This window comes from Dama dama, chromosome 32 (assembly GCF_033118175.1).
Source record: "Dama dama isolate Ldn47 chromosome 32, ASM3311817v1, whole genome shotgun sequence".
NCBI classification, from domain to species: Eukaryota; Metazoa; Chordata; class Mammalia; order Artiodactyla; family Cervidae; genus Dama; species Dama dama.
In genome coordinates, this window is record NC_083712.1 from 38,702,347 (window position 1) to 38,721,920 (window position 19,574).

The following is a 19,574-nucleotide window of genomic DNA, read 5'->3' on the forward strand; positions in this document are numbered from 1 at the left end:
GACGGGCCCGGAAGGAAGTAGCGTGCGGAGGGGTGTGGCGGTTTCTGCGGTCGCGCTGGGGGGGGGGGTCGGCAGAGTACGGAGCGCCTGGAGGGACAGACAGCCTGGTACGCGGCCCGCGCCCCTTCGCGCGCGCGCTGGGTCTCGGTGAGGCCCCCGGGCCGGAGCTGACTGACTAGCGGCCCTCCCGGGTCGCCTGCACAGCGTCCTGTGTCTCTCGGGAGAGGGCGAGCAAGCCCTTCCCGCCTCGTTCCTGCCCCACTGTAGCCTCTCGGCTGGGCCGAGCGGGGGCTCAAGGAGGGCTCCGACCCCGCGGCTCCTGAGGGGCCGCGCGACCTTCTCTCGGAAGAGGGCGGGGAAGGGGCGCGCGGTGGGGCGGAGGGGGGAGGGAAAGGAGTTTTTCCGCCGCTGCCGATCGGTAGCCGGAGGCTGCGCGGGGAACGTCGAAGAGCCTCGCAGACCGACGTCCGCGCCCGAGTTCAGTCAGACCCGGGGGGCAGAGTACACACGTCGCGCCTGCGAGCCTGGGGCGTGCAGAGTCGGGAGCCGCGCTGTCAGTGTGGAGAAGGAGACGGCACCCCCAGTCCCGCCTTCTGGCCTGGAGAAATCCCATGGACAGAGGAGCCCGGCGGGCCACGGTCCGTGGGGTCGCAGAGAGTCTGAAGCGACTGAGCACGCAGCGCGTTCTCAGTTACTGTCGTTTCTTCCAGATCATTCGGGGTTCAGGAAATGAGCCTCTGGGTGCCCGTTCTTTCGCGTCCCGGTGCCTGAATGCTGTCGACCCAGGAGCCCCTGTCTTTCCAGCCTGGGGGACCCCGTTTCCCCCCGCTCTAACCGTGGGCTGGGAGAACCTGTCAAGTGCAAAGTGCCAGTCAAGCATATGGGCGGGAGCGTGGCTTCATCCTTGCCCAGAGCCCTGTATCTGGCTAGAGCCAAAGGAAGAACGGAGAAGGTGGAGGAAAGGCCAGAGAATCCCGCCCTTCTGAACTCTGCTTGCAGGCTGTTTCTGTGGCTCCAGCACCCGAAAGGAGTCAATAATGGTTTCCTTTGAAATGGCAGGCAATTAGGACTGGGAGGCTCTGACCAGAATTACACAGCCGCAACCGCCTGTCACTTGACATCCTCTGTAATTTGGGGCCAACATAACTGCAGCTGCCTCTTTCCCTGCTGCTGACATGCGTGGCTCCGGTGACAGCCCGCTGGTGTTCACAGGAAGAGAGGGCTGTGTTCTGAACGCTGCCCACCTGGCGCGGGTTCTCCCCTGGGCCCGCGGGCTGTCTGGAGCCACTGCCTCTTGCAGAAGGTGGAGAGTGTAATTCCGCAGCTGAGGCTTGGGGGGTTGTCGACTGAGAGCAAGGAGGAAGAGGTGTAGATCTAGCCTGGTGTTCACACTACTACAGGCTGGACATGAGCCACTTGCAGGAGCTCAGCTTGGGGAGCTACTCTGGCTGCCAGAGCTCTCCTCCCACAAGTCAGGGCACACGTTCTCCTGTATCTTTTCCCCCAGGGTAGACGTTCGCTGATGGCTCAGTTGGGAGCGGTTCTGGCTGTGGCTGCCAGTTTCTTTTGTGCGTCTCTCTTCTCGGCGGTGCACAAGATAGAAGAGGGACATATTGGGGTGTATTACAGGTAAGGCAGCGACGGGGAGAAGCTGGCGACTTCCTGTCCCATGACTCTCCTAGTCAATGGGTAACAGATTCTGCGGGCGGTTGCATTTACATTGTGTTGAATAGGGAAGTCTTCAGACTGAGCTTTGTGACAGTGACTGTGGAAGGGGAATACACACACGCACGTAAATATATAGAGAACTGTAAATATGAAACTTACTAGTCTGATGCCATGGATCATAACTGATACATGTGTTAGGTTTAGAGAGAAATGGAAAGGCAACCATGCTCCTTGAAGATCATCTCTGAAACACTGTTTTCTCCTACTTCCCTCTGGGCATCTTGGTACCACAAGCTCACCTCTGAGGAGTGCCATTTCTTCATGGCAACTTGAGATATAATTTGGACCTATGCTTTAAAATTAACATTTCAGGGAAAATGAAAGAGGCTGCAGGTCGATTTGTACCCATTGAGGCAACCTCTAGGATAGTGGTACTTAAATAACCTATTCCATCACTTTATTTTGATTGCTCTTTAAAAGAAAAAAAAAATGTATCTGTGACTTAAATAACGTGAAACAAAGAAGCACTTTTAAATCTTGGGTTGCTTTCCTTTGAGTAACCTCCATAACCAAGTTTTTGCTTTAAATCTTTGTGAACTCCTTATATGCCTTTATGAACTCCTTCTTAAAGCCCTTTGATGCTTTTTCTCTGGCTGCCAATAGCAAGTTCTAGAAGTCTGATTGGCTTCCATTTTCGCCTTTAATTGTGTTATCCCACTATCTGCTTCTACGTCTTCCAAAGTGAAAGTCACTCAGTCATATCCGACTTTTTGAGACCCCATGGACTATACAGTCCATGGAATTCTCCAGGCCAGAATACTGGTGTGGGTAGCCTTTCCCTTCTCCAGGGGATCTTCCCAACCCAGGGATCGAACCCAGGTCTCCCACATTGCAGGCAGGTTCTTTACCAGCTAAGCCACCAGGGAAGCATATGTCTCCAAAAATGACTTTTAATTCTATTCACGTATAGCATGACTACAAAGGTAACTCTACGGCCCCTCAAAAATATTTAGATGGTTTATAAAGTTTCCATAAAATTATTCTTTTGATTGTTTGTGTCACTGAACTCCAACATTAGTGTCATTAATTGGTCACTGTATTAGTGAACTTAACTGACCTTGTGGATTCTCACAAGCTCAACAGATGTTACAAAAATAAAACACACCTCTTCTCTTAGCTAAGAATCTGCCTGCCAAAGCAGGAGTTGTAAGAGACAGGGGTTTGATCCCCGGGTCAGGAAGATACCCTGGAGAAGGAAATAGCGCCCCATTCCAGTATTCTTGCCTGGAAAATTCCATGGACAGAGGACCCTGGTGGACTACAGCCCGTGGGGTCGCAAAGAATCAGGCTCGACTAAAGCGACTGAGCACACGCACCTCTCTTATCTCAAGGATAGCCAGGGATTCTACTGTCTTTATTCCACTTTGTGTGCCATTTTTCTCTGTGCAAAAGCATGAATAATGGTTTTAGGTTTTACCATCAGGCTTCTTAGACTAATAGGGTCAAGCTGAGAGGAAGAAACGGATCCATGGACATGGCTCTGGCACTTGTCCATCTGTCTTAAATGCTTATGGGGCTGCAGAGAAAGTGGGCCCAAACCGTATCGATGTAACAGACACGTCTTTGCTAAACTGAGCCTGCCTGTCTCTCCCTCCACTGCAGAGGTGGTGCCCTGCTGACTTCCACCAGCGGCCCTGGCTTCCATCTCATGCTTCCTTTCATCACATCATATAAGTCTGTGCAGGTATACTGGGCTTGGGGGGCAGGGTTGGATGACTGCAGATTTGGGGTGGTGATTAATGCATGATTTAGAATGATTTAGCCCTTGGATGAGTGGATGAGTGTGATGCCTTTTCAAGGAATCATTTAAGAATAGATCATACATATAATACAGGTAAAAGGTATGAGGCTCCATGAGCCATTTACTGTGGAGTTTTACTTAATTGTTGAAATAGCTGAATAGGGTCATTGCCTTGGCCCATAGGTCCCAGGTGGGAATTATGTCTCTACTTCAAGACAGAGCCAGAGAAGAATCTGTTCTGAATGCACAGAAGGAAAAGTAGGATATGTGTACGTGTATGTGTGTGTGTGTGTGATAAACCACAGGCTCCCAAGATAGATGGAAATAAAACATGGTAATTTTGTTGGTTCTTATTTTAACATGAGAGATGTGAACATAACTTGTGGGGGGTGCAGGTTGTTGAACTTAATGAAGGGAAATGACATCTAAAATAGGGATAGGATTAGCTATGACAGATTTTAAGCCAGGCTGAATTAGACTAGTCATCTTTGAAGTATGTCCAACAAGAGGAATAAGAAGATTTAGAGAATGACTTTTAAACTAACCCAGGAAAGTATCCTGGGTTACCTCATCAGCATTTGCCCTGTAGGTTTTTTCTGCCATTTGCTATGCTTTATGGTTTTCAAAGTGCATTCATGCATATTATCTCATTTGAGTCTCCCAGTAATCCTGAGAATGGGCTGAACAGGTTTTACAGGCTGAGAGATTAAATAATCTGCTGTTTCCAGACTGGTAAATGGAAGAGATGAAAGTAAACACAGGTCGTGAGACTCCTAGTGCAGAGTCTTTTCCACTAAACCATTATTACTCAGCTTGTTCATATGGTGGTTCATTTACAGCGAAGCTGGGGTGGTACTTTTGCCTGATTTAGTCTCACACACTGCAAATAAGGAGGATTCAGTGGGGGTATTCATATTTAACAGAGGCAAAGCTTAACCCAAATAAGTATTCAAGACCAAGGCCAAGGGATTCCCAAAAGAAGTCACTTTTTTGGTCACGTCTCACCTTACAGCATCTTCTGTCTCTCCTATTTCCAGACCACACTCCAGACAGATGAGGTGAAGAATGTTCCTTGTGGAACAAGGTAAGGTGCCCAGAATAAAGCTGTGAAGCCCAAATAAGAGGCAGGGCCATCTGACTGGCTGCAATAAGAGACAGTGGAAAGGGACGACCCCCCCTCCCCCACCGCCCCCGCCCCGGCTGGTTTCACCGAGTTCTCTGCCCCTAAGCTCCCTATGTTCTGAGTTGAGTTGGTGGTGGAGTCAGGTTTGGAAGGGCCTTGAACGCCATGATGAAGGCCTTTAGCAGATAAATAACTTGATAGAGGAGGATAACTTTTACAGAACTAAATATGGAGAACGTTGGAAAGGTGGTAGGAGAAGACTGCAGGGGCAGGGAATTGAAACAGAACCGCACTGCAATGGTCTGATTGAAAAGTCAAGGTGGTCGTTCTGAGCACCAGGGACAAAGCAACAAAGGAAACCACACACTTGGACAAATACGGAATCAGAACTTCCCACAGGATAACTGGCCTCATCTCATCACAAAGGCTTTGAATTTGGAGGGCCCTTTGGTCGAAAAAGAGACATAAAGACATAAGCAATGCAGTAGTAAACCTTGATTAGAGCCTGGTTCCAACAGAACAGCTCTAAAAGATGTTATGGAAACTGTTAGTCATCTTGGACTACCACAGCAGAATACCATGGCCTGGGTGGCTGAAACAATAGACATTTATTTTTCTCACGGTTGCAGAAGCTCAAAGTTCAAGATCAGGGTGCCAGCAAGGTTGGTTCCTGGCCTGCAAGTGGCTGTTTTCCTGTGTCCTCACATGGCCTTTCCGCTGTGCGTGTGTGGAGAGAGAAAGAGATCTCTGGGGCCTCTGTCTTCTTTGCTTTACCAGTCCGGTCAGTTTAGGGCCCCACCGTTACAACCTCATTCAACCTTAATCACCTTTGTGAAGGCCCTGTCTCCAAATGCACTCACTTTGGGGGCTCCAGTTTCAGCATGTGGATTTTGGGGAGCACACAATTCAGTCCATGATGGGAACTTGTGGGGAAAATTAGAGAAGGACTCGTTAGATGAAGAGGAATTATCGCTCATTTCCCTAGCTTTAGGAGTGATATTGTGACTCTGTAGGGGACTGTCATCACTTAGGTGGGTGGTGCCTGCCAAGTGTTAGGGGGTAAAGGATCCTGACTGCAGCTTGCTTTGAAATGTTCAGCCAAAAAAAAGGAAAAAGTAGATCAATCAATAGGTAATAAAATGTTCATGATTGTTAAATTTAGGTGTTGGTATACAAGTGTTCGTTGTACTGTTCTTTTCTCTCTTTTTTTTTTTTCCATTTATTTTTATTAGTTGGAGGTGTACTGTTCTTTTCTGTATGTTTGAAAGTGTTTTCTAATGAATATTGAGGGCAAGGGGGGAGGGGGCTGAATTAAAGTGATGGTGAAAACAGTGAGAAACACTGACCAAAACATTCCACATTTTTAAGTTCTGAGAACCCTGTGACCTTCTTTAGTCTTTTCCCTGTGATTGGTAGCTTTATTCAAAAGGCTTTGCAGAGCTAAAAGATGTGAACTACTCTTCTTTTATCCCAAAAGTTTCACTTTTGTCCTAGTGGAGACATTTTTAGGAGGTATGATTTCTCGGGAGGTTTTATGATAGAAGCTCAGAAGGTCTCCTGCCTTGAGATCCACACACCTGTGACCCCCATGAACCCTCCTCCTTTCCTGCCGAGTCCCACGCGCGCGCACACACATACATACCACCACCACCCTGAGAGAGGCCCAATATTCCCAAGCTCAGCAGTGACCACACTGCGCTTCCTCCAACAGCGGTGGTGTGATGATCTACTTCGACAGAATCGAGGTGGTGAACTTCCTGGTCCCACATGCAGGTACCTGCTTGCAGTGCACCTCCCCTGCCCCACCTCATCCCTCCCCTGCAGCCCACTCTCCCCAGCATCATCCCTGAGTCTCCCCCCACCAAACCCCCGTGTCTGTCGTAGCATCTCGGAAGGGACAGCCCGTGTGTCTGAGAACGTGGCAGGTCCCGCCCTCCTCACTCTGAACGTCTCCTTCCCCGCAGTGTATGACATAGTGAAGAACTACACAGCCGACTACGACAAGGCACTCATCTTCAACAAGATCCACCACGAGCTGAACCAGTTCTGCAGTGTCCACACGCTTCAGGAGGTCTACATCGAGCTCTTCGGTAAGAAAATCTCTTCGGATGATCACCTGCTGCCTGATTCAGCTGCCCACAGGGCAGGGTGGGTACCAAGGGACCGGAAGTGGTGAAGAGCCAGTGCCCGGGAAGCAGGCAGTCACACGGGGCACTCCCAGGAAACACGGGTGCTGATGGAAGAAGATGGTGAGAGTGGTTGAGTGTTGGACACGGGAGTCATAGTGAACAAGAGGACTCGCTCCTGCCCTGCATCAGACCTGGGATGGAAATATGTTCCCATGTCCCTGAACTTCCTTCTGTAATGAAGAGGGGTCAGTTCTAAAAGAACCTTAGAGATTACCCAGCCCAGCGTCCTCCTTTCAAGATAAGGATACCAAGGTCCCGAGGGAGAAAGTCCCAGAGCTGGCTGGGAGCAGAGGTGAAGTCCAGACCTCCCTCCCTTGGCTTCTGGCTCCATCCACCCCTCCCTGGAGGAAGGGCACAAGGACAGTGATGAGAACCGCTGGGTTACATTTTTGTTGTTGTTTGCTTTAGTGTGGTTTTTTTTTTTTCGGCCGCACCACGAGGCATGTGGGATCTTAGTTCCCCAACCAGGGATCAGACGCACACCTCCTGCACTGGAAGCGTGAAGTCTCAACCGCTGGCCTCCAGGGAAGTCCCAAGGGGTCACGTTTAATTCTAGAAGTGGGACAAGGACTGTAACTACTTAGAGTTCCCAGAACCTTTGTGGCTTTTGGTTGTTGTTAGTGATGGTTTTTTACCCTATACCCATAGAGAAGAATAGGAAAATGCTTAAAACAGAAAGTGTCTTTTAAGTTGACACTTTCTGAACTTTTTTCCTGATCAACAAAAACATAGCCTGACTTCAGCAACAATTCAAAGAAGCATTTCAGTAATTGTTATAGCTCATTTGGGATAAAGCGTTCTATTAAATTCACTGCTAGGAGTGTTCTAGAAGCCAGGGCTAAAAGCAAATGAACTTTGCAACCAGTGGTATAACTATTCTTAATGCCAGGACCAGCCAGTGGTTTTTCCTAGGAATCTTAATTTAAAGGACTTCAAAGGACCTGGACTGAGAACATCCAGTAGACAGAGGTGGAGTCGTTGGCGACACCAATGATCTTAACTAGGCAAACAGCCTTTTGCTCTGTGTTTCAAATTTGGGAAATCATCAGAAGCCATTTTAACTTTTCTGCAGATGAAAACAGGTCTAAATTCACTTTATAGACTTTGAAGTTTCTTCCCGCGTTTGGATTTGGTGTGCTGTTTAGAAAAATTCAGTACATTTGCTTTCTTTTTTTACCTCAAACCGATAGAATTTCATAAAACATCATTAGTTTTCTCTCTAGCCATTGTTTTAGAACTAGTGCCAGTAAATGAACATTACAAAGCATTTGTAACAACGAAAGATCTCTGATTTCTATGAAGAGAGAATTAAGATGTGAAATTGTTCTACATTAGAAAACTTCTCACTGTCTTGTCTTCAGATGAACTCGGCAGCTCAGTAAAGTAAAGCTTCCTGTATGGAGGAGCTGGGGGTTTATGTTTGCTTTGGAATATTTTCCTTTTTAAAGTTCATTCTTGCCAGCAAGCACTGTTTTGCTTAGCATCCATTTGCATCTGCAAAGGAGAAACTCGTGTCTCTAATCCTGTGTCCTGATAATGGAAAGGTTTTCTCTGGTCCCCTCCTCCCAGTATTTGTAGCCCTAACTTTCAGCTTGATGCAGTTTTTATCACGGCTTACTCCAAGGCGTCCATGTTTCCCGTTTGAGGAAAGTGTTATCCAGTCCTTTGTGTTTACTTAGTTCAGTTCAGTCACTCAGTTGTGTTCAACTCTTTGCAACCGCATGGACTGTAGCACTACAGGCTTCCCTGTCCATCACCGACTCCCGGAGGTTATTCAAACTCATGTCCATCAAGTCAGTGATGCCATCTAACCATCTCATCCTTTGTCGTCCCCTTCTCCTCCTACCTTCAATCTTTCCCAGCATCAGGGTCTTTTCCAGTGAGCCAGTTGTTTGCTTAATTTAATCAGCTCTTAACTTAATCAGCTTTTGTCAGCATAACCATCACCCATAAACAACTTGGTCCTGGTGTAAATTTGTTAGTAAAGTATCTTCTAAAATATTTCTTCTAGATTTTCCTAGAAAATTACTAGCCCAGAGCCATGGTTATCTTCCTTGACTCAGATAGAATTTAATCTGAGAAACAGCCATGTTATTAGCTTATGGGGGGTACGAGCTATCTCCCTTAAAGTTTGGCCTGTCTCTTATTTAAAATAAAAAATATGGAATGTAATGTTCATCTTTAGCCATCAAATTGTTAACACACATGTCAGGTGTGAGGTGCTGCCCTTATGGGCATTTCTGGAGCATATGCATATGTAGAAACAGTAAAACCCCTTGCTTAGTGATATGACTGTTGAAGCAAGTGCTGTTCTAAACACTAACGATCAAAGTGTAATGATTAAACATGTTCTTTATCTTGACTACTGATTAGCTTGAACACATCCCCGAACCTCTGTGGGCCTTAGTTTGAGCATTTATAACAGGCAGGGAGTTAGACTTGCTGATCCTCAAAGGCTCCTGGACCAAGAATGGCCACGTAAAGCAGCCGGCCACTGACAGTAAAGGAGGTGGTTCCATGTAGATGTCCGAGGCTGGTTTCATGGTGTCCTTTTCTCAGGGCCCCTCCAGGATCTTTTGGCATCTCATGGGTGGGGGCAGGGAAGGGAAGGCCCAGGCCAACGCTAACAGCCTGCTCTGGGGTCACAGCTGGAGCGGCGATCAGTTACAGCTCTTGTAACACTTATCCATAAAATGACTCACAGACAAGAATCAGGACCAAGGCAAACAGCACATCAAAAGACTCAGGCTCAGGACTTCCCTGGCAGTCCAGTGGTTAAGACTGCACTTTCAGGGCAGGGGGCATGGGTTCAATCCCTGGTCAGGGAACTAAGATCCCACAAGCTGAGTGGCTCAGCCAAAAAAAAATTTTTTTTGAGTTCCTGATGGATTAGTCTTCCTTGGGGCCTCTCTTGACATCAGAGTCTGTTTTTGTTTTAGAAATTTATTAATAGATTTAGTGTGCTTGACTCCTTTCAAAATACCTGACGTGGCCATCCCACCTTCCTTCTTTGTGAAAGATGGGCGGCCACCTTCTCTGGCTGCTGTCTGTAGGGAAGGGCTGCTTCCTGACTCAAGAAATGTGCTGGAGTTCTTGTTTGTTCTTTTAAAGCTCGGCTCCCTTCCGGGCGAGGTTGATGTTTTCTTGAGGCCTCAGGGAAAGGACACTCCCATCTGGCCACATAGCGGGCCCAGTGGGTGTCCACCATGAGAGTCTTCCAGGGAGTCTTCAGACGTTTGAGCTCTGATGAGCGCTCTGCCTCAGGACGAGCTTTGGCCCGTGGATACATTCCTGAGCTGGTGTCTTGCCTGGCTCTCTACCCCATGCTTCCCTCCACCCCGCCTAGAAAGCATCTCAGCTCTTTGTTCTGTCTGTCTCGATTCCAGATCAGATTGATGAAAATCTCAAACTGGCTCTGCAGCAAGACCTGACCTCCATGGCCCCCGGGCTCGTCATCCAAGTGAGCACCACCCTGATGGGACACCCCCCCACCCCGCCCCCACCCCCAGGAAGGCACAGCCCCTCTTCCAGAGCATGTCCTATCTGCAGGAAGACCAAGGACCCGTGGGAGCTGATCCCTCTGCACCCCCACCTCCCCATCAGGTGCTGTGTTTATCTCTCTCTGCAGGCTGTGCGGGTGACGAAGCCCAACATCCCGGAAGCCATCCGCAGGAACTATGAGCTGATGTGAGTGGGCCCCGTGCCTGAACGGAACCACCGCCCTGCCCTCCTCCCACTCATCCCATCCCAGGGCTGACCGAGCCGTGCTGCGAGTGTGGTCCCCCCTGGAGTGTCTGTACAGCCGTCGCCCTGGGAGATGGGGCAGGCGTGGCAGGCCGCTCACCTGGGCTCCATGACCAGAGGGGCGGGGAGCCCTGCACTTCCTTCACGGCTCAAGCCGGAGAAGATGGGGAGGCGACTGAGTGGGCAGGCGGGTGCCTTTCACACAAGTCAGTTATATCTCTCACAAGTGGGCTTTGAAGGAGAAGGCTAGCCGTGTTACTGTCTGCAGTATATTCACCTTCACCTGGGACCTTAAGGAGCCTTCCAGGGCCTTCTCTAGTGGTCAGTGGTTAAGACTGCACTTCCAGTGCAGGGGCCATGGGTTCAGTCCCTGGTCAGGGAACTAAGATTCCATATGCTGTTCGGCACAGGCAGATTTACAAACAAGACCAGACCTCCTGAGGGTGAAAGGAATGACAGCTTGCCTCACAACAGGGCAGGGGGCTGGCTCCCCGGGGGTCAGTGAAGTTCCGAGGAAGCTCGTCCCCAGCGGCCTCAGAGCTGCACACTTTCCTCCCCTCCAGGGAGAGCGAGAAGACGAAACTGCTGATCGCAGCCCAGAAGCAGAAGGTGGTGGAGAAGGAAGCCGAGACAGAGCGGAAGAAGGCCCTCATCGGTCTGACTGTGCTTCTGGGGTCCGGGCGACTGAGGGGCTGGCGGGTGGGGGGCAATTCAGGAAGCCTGGGACACGGCCCTCCGAAGCATTCCCCACACAGGAGCGGCCTTCGTTCCCCGGGAGCAGAGCTGAACTTGTCAGATCGTGGCCGAGGGTCATGAGCTCTGTTTCCGAACGCCTCTTAAATGAAAGGAGCCCTTCCTGCTAACCCCTCATGCACAAAGATGGTAACACTGAGGAGCCCTTACAGTGAGCCTCAGACTTTTCTAAACACTTGTGTGGGATTCATCCCACTCCTCACTCCCCTTCCCCCCTCCCTGGTGAGGACGCCACTGTCCATAACCTACTCTCACGGAGCCAGACCTCCAAGAGGCAGAATCACTGCCCAGGGTCACATGGCAGGGGAGCGAGGGGAACAGGGTTCAAATCCAGGGACTCGCCTCCCGACCCCAGGTTCTCCACCACTGCTCCAGACTGCCAGCCACAGCCCTGGCCACTTCCGAAAGTGCGGGAGGGAACTTGTACCTTAACCCGTAAAATATTCCTTTGGAAGGAACACCCTGTGACTTAGGAGAGAGGTCGGGGCCGGCTCCTTACCTTCATCAGAGGAGTGACCCCCCCTGGGGCCAGGCGCCCCCACTCACTGTCTTGCCCTGATACTGTGCTCCCTGGGGTGTACCACCCCTGCCCAGGAGACCTGCGTGACTGCCCTCTGGGCCAGTGGCCCTTCACCTGGGCCCACCCACTGCCCTGCCTCAGGGCTTCAGATGGGGTGAAAGGGGGACGGTTTTGAAATATCAGAGCCCTGAGGCTTTTCTCCACTAACACAGAGGCAGAGAAGGTGGCGCAGGTGGCCGAAATCACCTTTGGGCAGAAGGTGATGGAGAAGGAGACTGAGAAGAGGATCTCAGAGATCGAAGGTGAGCGGGCCTGAAATCCCTGCCTCCCCATTCCTCAGACCCCGCCCTGCGGCCAGGGGCCCGGGAGTCCTTTCCTTTGCTCTGCCTTCTCCGTTCTCAGACATCACGGGTTCTGTGGAACATGCCTCGTTCTCTGTCCTCTGACTCAGGTTGTGGGGAGATGCGGGCCAGCCTGGGATTAATTTTCCACTTCAGTCATTCATCAGATTTGAGTTGGGTGCCTTCAGGACTCTTCCGCTGGGCTGGGCTTCAGAAAAAGGGGAAGCATGTGGTCCTGGCTGTCTTGGGCCCGCAGTTTGACCCCGGAAGTAAACCAGGAAGTCAGGTCGGAGCAGCAGCCTGCTGCCCCTGCCTGCCCCGCCCCCTGTGACAGGGGCCTGTGAGCCCTGTCGCTTTGGCCTCTCGGGGTCCCTGTGGATGTTAAGCCGGGTGTGAAGAAGACACCTGTCAGCACCGGTATTGCGAGCTGGGAAAAGGTGTTTCCTTGCTGGCTTTTCTGGTGTCACTCACCTTCCGGCCCCTGCCCTCAGCCCTCCCCTCATCCCCCCGCCCACCTCCTCCTCGAGCAGATTGTAGGCTGAAAACGCCCTCAGGGCCCAGCCCCAGGCTCCACGGCGCCCTGTCCACTTACACTCCTGACCTGGCCTGTCGGGCTTAGCGGCCGTGGAGGAGCCAGTGAGGATTTCATGGATCAGTGGTTCCTCACGGGGAGCTCTGAGCCGGGCGGCACATTTCTGTTTCTTGTAAACACGAGTCACCAGGTGCTAAGGCCAGCCGAGTTGGCCGCTGGCTCCCCGGCCGGCCTGCAGGCTCCCGCCAGCCGGGGCCCTGCTGAGGCTGCACAGTGAGAACCCACCTTGCTTCCGGGGCTTTGGTGCAGGTGTTGCTCACATGAGGTTGGCCTCATTCCCAAGGACAGGGAGGAAATATCAACAGCTTTGTATCAGTTCTTGACCAAAAGCTGGTCTCAGCAGATTAAGGAAGGGGATTATTTACCTAGTAGAAGTTTAAATCGGTCATAGTTCAAATAGGTGTTAGTCTGGACCATGGCCTGTAATTCTCTTTGAATCTGGCCAGCTTAACCACTGCTAACGAGAGCCTTTCTGAAATGACCAATGGAAATAAATGAAGTTGGCAAAGGGGCTGTACTGTTTTGTTTACGGCAGTTGGTTTCAGGGCAGCTCCACCTCGGGCCGCATCGAGAACCTTCTTCGGGCTTCCCTGGCTCTTGCTGTGTGGCACAGGGGGAGAGGGCCAGGGCCAGGGCAGAGAGCTCAGAGACGGGAGGCCGAGGCGGGGTCCCAGCCCTCTCCTACCCGCCCCAGAAGGGGTCGGTGGGTAGAAAGAGGATGTGTGTTTCCGTGACACCATCAGAGAAGCTGCTGTCAGGCACAGCGACGGGCTTGCACGTGGTCAGCTAGTCCCCGCCACCGGGAGATGCTGGCACAGCACTTTTGCATCCTGGTCAATTTTCACAACTTGTGAAACAGGAGAAAATGCCTTTTTCCCAGTTTCGTAAATAAGAGGATCAGAGCCCAGAGTAAGCAGAGCAGTGTGCCCAGGATCACGGGGCCGGTCGGGAGAAGTCGCAGGGAGCTGCCTTCTGAGCCTCTGCGCTTTGATTCTCTGCGTTCTTTCCTTAAGATGCTGCATTTCTGGCCCGGGAGAAGGCCAAGGCGGATGCCGAGTGCTACACTGCCATGAAAATAGCCGAAGCAAATAAGGTAACGGGCCAGTGCTGCCTGGCGGAGAGAACATGCGTTACACTCTTTGCAACCACTGCCTCCCGCCTGCCCGGCCGTAATCGAGGACTCCTGCCCCCTGTGCGCCAGGGCCTTCCCTTTCCCTTGGACCCTGATAGAAGTTTAATTGTGCTGATTTTTTAAGATATTTATTTATTTGACTGCATCAGGCCTTAGCTGCAGCGTGCCAGCCCCAGAGTGCGCCAGCCCCGGAGCATGCAGGCTCGGCGGTCGCCGTGCGTGGGCTTTGTTGCCCCGTGGGGTGTGGGATCTGAGTTCCCTGACCAGGGATCGAACCCCATGCCCCCTCATCCTCATTGGAAGGCAGGCTCTTAACCACTGGACCATCAGGGAACCCCTTCACGTTGCTGGTAAACACAGACACTCCTAACCCTCCCGCAGCTCCCACCTTGAGGGCCTGGGCTTAGCGCTCTCCCAGAGACGTGGCCGCGCAGCGGTTGGTGCTCAGTCACTCGGTCACAGCCTACTCTTTGCAGCCCCGAGGACTCCAGCGCGCCAGGCTTCCTCGTCCTCCACTGTCTCCCGGAGTTTGTTCCAACTCATGTCCATCGAGTCAGTGATGCCATCCAGCCATCTCATCCTCTGTCTCCCCTTCTCCTCCTGCCCTCCATCTTTCCCAGCATCAGGGCCTTTACGTGGTCACTAGTATAACAGCGAGACCAGGGAGAGGAGGTGGGGTGTGGTTCTCACAAAGACCCTCTCCCTGTGAAAAGTCAAGGGATGGCCCCCAGGCTTTTCCCTGATCTGGCCTCACCACCGTCCTCTTTTCTGTTTTTGCTTCCAGCTAAAGCTGACCCCTGAGTATCTGCAGCTGATGAAGTACAAGGCCATTGCTTCCAACAGCAAGATTTACTTTGGCAAAGACATCCCTAACATGTTCATGGACTCCGCAGGCAGCATGGGCAAGCAGTTTGAGGGACTAGCTGACAAGCTGAGCTTTGGCTTGGAAGATGAGCCCATGGAGGCAGACTCCGAGAACTGAATGTTTCCGTCCACAACCTCCGATGACTCTCCGAGACAGATCTTTATTTTTTAATGAGGAACCAGGATGTCCCCTCCCTTCCACACTACCTTCTTTGACTCTCTTCCACATACTGTCATGAAAAAAAGAAGAAATGGACCTAAATCTATTTTCCTTCCTGGGAAGGGTAGGACAGGGACTGATGAACTGGGGTTTTCTTCAGGTAAGTAGGTTACATGATTTAGGTTAAGCTTTGGAAAAGATGGGTTAGAGCTCTGACCTCCAGACACTGATTTTTGCCCTTCTGAGGCTGGCTTAATTAGGGATGCTATCAACAAGAAGTGGGAGAAGTGGAGGAGGTCGCGTCCAGGTGATCTGACTGCCCTGGAGTGGGAAAAGGCAGTCTAGCCGTCTCGAGCCGCCTCCACAGTGAGAGATGCCCGTGGGTGAGGCCCAGCTCCTAGGCAAACGCGCGCTTGTGAGTTTGCCAGCAGAGCATAGAGAAGCAGCCTTGAAGGATGTTGGCTCTCCTGGCGTTTATGGCCAAGTGTCCGTGAGTCACCACCCACACATGCCGCCTCAGGCCCAGGTGAGGGTGATCTGGTGCTAGCTTTGCAAGCTTTTCTACACACCACCCTCCCTGCCCCAGGGCTCAGAGCATGGTGGCTTCTGACCTCATTTCTGAGTCACGATTTGGCCACCACCCCCAGTTCTTTTTCAAACTTTTCACCTATTCTGTGATTTGGTCTTGTTTTGTTTTGTCTTCCCTCCACCTGTTCATTGGTTCCACTCAGCATTGAGAAGACAGGAACAAAGAACTCTCCAGTGTCTTAAAAGCTGCTGAAGTGGGACCACAGTACCCGTTCACCTCTGCGGTCCCTGCTTGGCAAACGGTGTCTGTTCCTTGAGATCAAGGGTCTTTTTTTATTGTTGTGGAGATTCTGCATTGGAGAGCTCCTCTGGGTGAGAAGGATGGGCTGTCCTAAAGCTGTCCCAGTCTCAGCGCCTGTGACTTGTGCTGAGAGCTCATCTGATACAGTGATAAGAGGGAGCCTGTTCTCTGAGCAGCTCGTGTCTTTAGATCCAGGGTTCGGGGTCCCAGAGAGACAGCTCTTGGGTTCGAGTCAGAGTTCCTGCCCGCGTCCCTGTGTCAGAGGGCCACACCAGAATCCATGCAAATGTTTTTTCATTACTAATTTGGGGATTTGGTTAAGGGAGCACAAACCAGAAACCGAGGTTTCCTTATGTCCTGGAGTTGGAGTCAGGAGCGGGGTTGTGTACCAGATCACCAAGTGGAGGGCAGTTGTCTGGAGTGAACTTGCAAGCCTGTTGATTTCGTCCACGACAAGCCGTGGCTTAAGATTTGTTACTAGCTGCCCCCGCCCCCACACCAAGAAAAACTCCCACTGTACCCCCCTCTTCTCGGTGGAACATGGTGATAATATCTGGGACAGATTTCCATGTCATTGATGAACCCACACCTGGACTGCTGATTTATCGGATGGTCCCAAAAGCCGGGAATTGGGGGAGCATTCAGCCGGCCTAAGAAGACACAAAGGGTTAACTTGTCTTAATTTAAATGTTGCCCTTCTCTGTTCTAATTTCTGGAACTTTGAATTCTCAAACCACCAGTCCTGGTCACACTTTGTGCAGGGATCCAAAATGTCCAAGGATTGATGGATGTTAATGTGTTCAGGTGTCTTTGCAGAAGGCAGTTAGTCTCCTAAGACCAACACAAAGCATCCATCATTAAGATATACTCACCCTCCTCTCACTTCAATGCCATGAATCACTTGTCAGGAGCACCCTGTCACGTCCAGCATCCCTGACTTACATATTTGTCCGCTCTTCTGCTCTGAGACTGGCTGCCTAAGCTCAGAGAATACTTCTCTCCAATGGGATACGCAGCATGGACGTCTCAGCCTATCTGAATAACACGCTTGCTCAGGTGGTTAACCGGAACACTGCTCTAACACTAGCGTCCCGTGATGGCCTGTCTCTTGCACTAGATCACAGGAGAGCCTCAGTGAAGTCCTGCTACACCTGCCCCCCACAATGTCAACGTCCCTTCTTCTGTAAGCAAAAAACACAAGTATTGTAGTCCCCATTCGTTTAATTCCAATGGTTGTCTGTACCTGCCTGAATAGGAAAATCATAGGAATGGGCTGTTTCCTTGGCTTGGGACAACTAACCAGTCTGTCTTTGTGACTTCGTTTCGGTAATGCTTGCTAGAGAACCTGATATGGAAACATTTGAATTCTAAACATGTTAAATATGACAGCCTGCCATTTGGCAGGCAGTAAACTCATGGCTGCTATTGATAAATGGAACCTCTATCAAAATAAGGAACTGTTTCTAAAATTCAGCTTTTGTAGGATTTTCCAAGGAAAAGTCACCTTGGTTGAATGTTTCTCACTCATTAAACTTTGCAGAAGTGATCTATATTCGGTACCTGTTTTTAATCACTTTTTAAATATCAGGACAGAATGTCCGAAAGGAAGCCACAGTTTGTTCATCTTTATCTGACTAAATCTGGAGGGATCTGTGATCATAATAAATTAAGGAGGGGGGCAGAAATTACTGGAAGAACTTTAGCAATATAGTCATCCCTCAGTATCCATAGGGGACTGGGAGCCCTGAGGATACCAAAATCTGTGGGTGCCCAAATCCCTTAAGTAAAATGGTGTCTTTACAACCACCCTCCGTACCCACGTATCCACAGCTACAGAGGGCTGACTGTATTGATCCAAAAAAAAAAAGTGGATTTTTTAAAATGATCTGTTGCAGTGTCTGTGGGTCTCTGTATCTTTCAACACATAACTTCACCATTTATAGAGTAAATGGTGGAAGTGAGATGGACATATTGACTGACTTACCCCAGTTTGATTGAGGATACGTGAATCCTGACTAGTGGCTACTCTGTCCAGGGACCACTGCCGCTTTAGGTCTGTCCAGTAGGTTCTAGTCACTGTTTCTGTTGTTGCCTTTTAAAAGAAGTGATAGCCAATCACTTTGTATTTTCATTCCTCTCTATTTCTGCTTTTGTGCAAGCTGATAATTGAACGGTCAAAACTAACTCTACTGGCAGAGAGCCTTGAGGACTGAACGACCCCCTTTGTAACTGAGAAATGACTCCTGTTATATTAATCATTCTGCAAACAATATGCTGGATTCATTTGCCCTGGGTCGATAGATGGAGGAACTGTTTTGGACAACCCTGAAGGTGTGATTTTATGTGTTAGTTTTATTTTCAGTCTTGCTAAATAAAATGAGTCTTTGTATTTATTTTTCTTTTATTACAGTGAAATTTAGCAGTAGCAGGTATTAGGCTAGGAGATACAAAGAGGTAAAGCATCTCTGCCCAGTGAGTTAAGTCACGACCCCAAAATATATTCTGATGAATATCTATTCTCATTATCAATGTAGAAATAATAAACACAGCTAATTTATAAAAATGGCATCATTGTACAATGCAGGGGATATAACCAATATTTTAAAATGAATATGAATGGAGCATAGCCTTTTAAAATTGTGAATCACTTATACCATACACCTGTAACAAATAATATTGTCCAACAACTACGAGTTGCGGTGGTAACTTCCCTGGTGGTCCAGTGGTTAAAACTCTGAGTTTCCACTGCAGGGGGCCTGGTTAGAGAACTAAGATCCCACATGACGTGCTGAAAGTCCAAAAAAACAAAGTTGCATCATGGTCAGCTAGGTGTTCTCTAGCTCCTCAGTGACCAAAGAAGAGGAAATCAGCTCACAGAATAGAGCGTTTTAAAAGATTTTACTTAAGACTGGCTAAAATTGGACACATAACGACTGAACAACAACAAAATTTGAAACAGGGAGAAGTGGTTATCTGCACATAGAAAATGAATCCAGAGATTAACACAGATAACATTGTCTTCTCTGATGGTCTGAGAAATTGGGGCCATTCTATGCTGTTTGGGATGGTTTAAATGTCCACCTCTCCATAGGAAAGACCAGATGGTCTCTAAAGGTCCTCCCCAGCCTCGGGTTCCAGAGTCTGTATTGCCGTTTTCAAAAGCCAAATGTGACAGCATGTTTGCTGAGGGGTTGCTGTCACGGCTTCTCTCCCTGAATTCATTTAAACTGGAACACGGGCATTATTTGTCCGTTTCTCTTCAGCGTCAAGTAACCAGGCAACAACTTTTTTTATTATGTTATTTTTTTTTTAATCCTCCCAAAAGAATCACAGTAAACTCAAAGGGAAACAATCTTAAAATCCATAATTTTTTTCCCCCACAATTCAGAGCCTTAGACTACAGAGGTGAATGTTTTAAAAGCTTGATGGCATTTGTGGTGAGAACATATACTAGATTTTTAGAAAGTTGTTCATAAAACCTGTTTCTCTGGGTGTTCGACTTTCTAATCTCTTTTCCTTTTTGTCCTTGCAAACCACTGGAGTGATTTAAAGACAGTTACTGGTGATGAGGTGACTTTCAAGGACCACATAGTCGGGGGAAATGAAAGGTTAAATTAGGTGGTCAATATCCCAGAAAGAGGAAGAGAAGAAATGAAAAAAAGGAGGAGGAAAAGGTGGAATAAAATTCACTTAAAAGTACAGCTGTGTTTAAAAAAAAAAAAAAAGGAAATTAAAATGATAATGAGACTGGAATCCTCATTTGTCTATACAATCCTTTTTTATTATCTTTACTTCTATTTTTATAAGGTCACAAAATGGTAGAGATGAGAAGTTCCTTAGAAATGAATCCACAGGAAA

General features: G+C 49.3%; 1 protein-coding gene across 4 annotated transcripts; it reads left to right on the top strand.

The window, feature by feature from the left end:
• On the top strand, positions 1-18,105 carry ERLIN2 (ER lipid raft associated 2). 4 transcript variants are annotated; one of them, XM_061134726.1, is made up of 12 exons: positions 1-107; positions 1,508-1,629; positions 3,331-3,412; positions 4,507-4,553; positions 6,304-6,365; positions 6,557-6,682; positions 10,168-10,241; positions 10,410-10,468; positions 11,089-11,180; positions 12,011-12,100; positions 13,745-13,824; positions 14,648-18,105. In XM_061134726.1, exons 2-12 carry the CDS (start codon positions 1,523-1,525, stop codon positions 14,843-14,845), a joined length of 1,017 nt encoding a protein of 338 aa, XP_060990709.1. In that variant the 5' UTR covers positions 1-107; positions 1,508-1,522; the 3' UTR covers positions 14,846-18,105. The 4 variants fall into 4 exon arrangements, with proteins under 4 accessions (XP_060990709.1, XP_060990711.1, XP_060990708.1 ...); XM_061134728.1 differs by having other exon boundaries at positions 94-147; XM_061134725.1 differs by lacking the exon at positions 1-107 and adding an exon at positions 174-638.
• Positions 18,106-19,574: the final 1,469 nt, after the last annotated feature.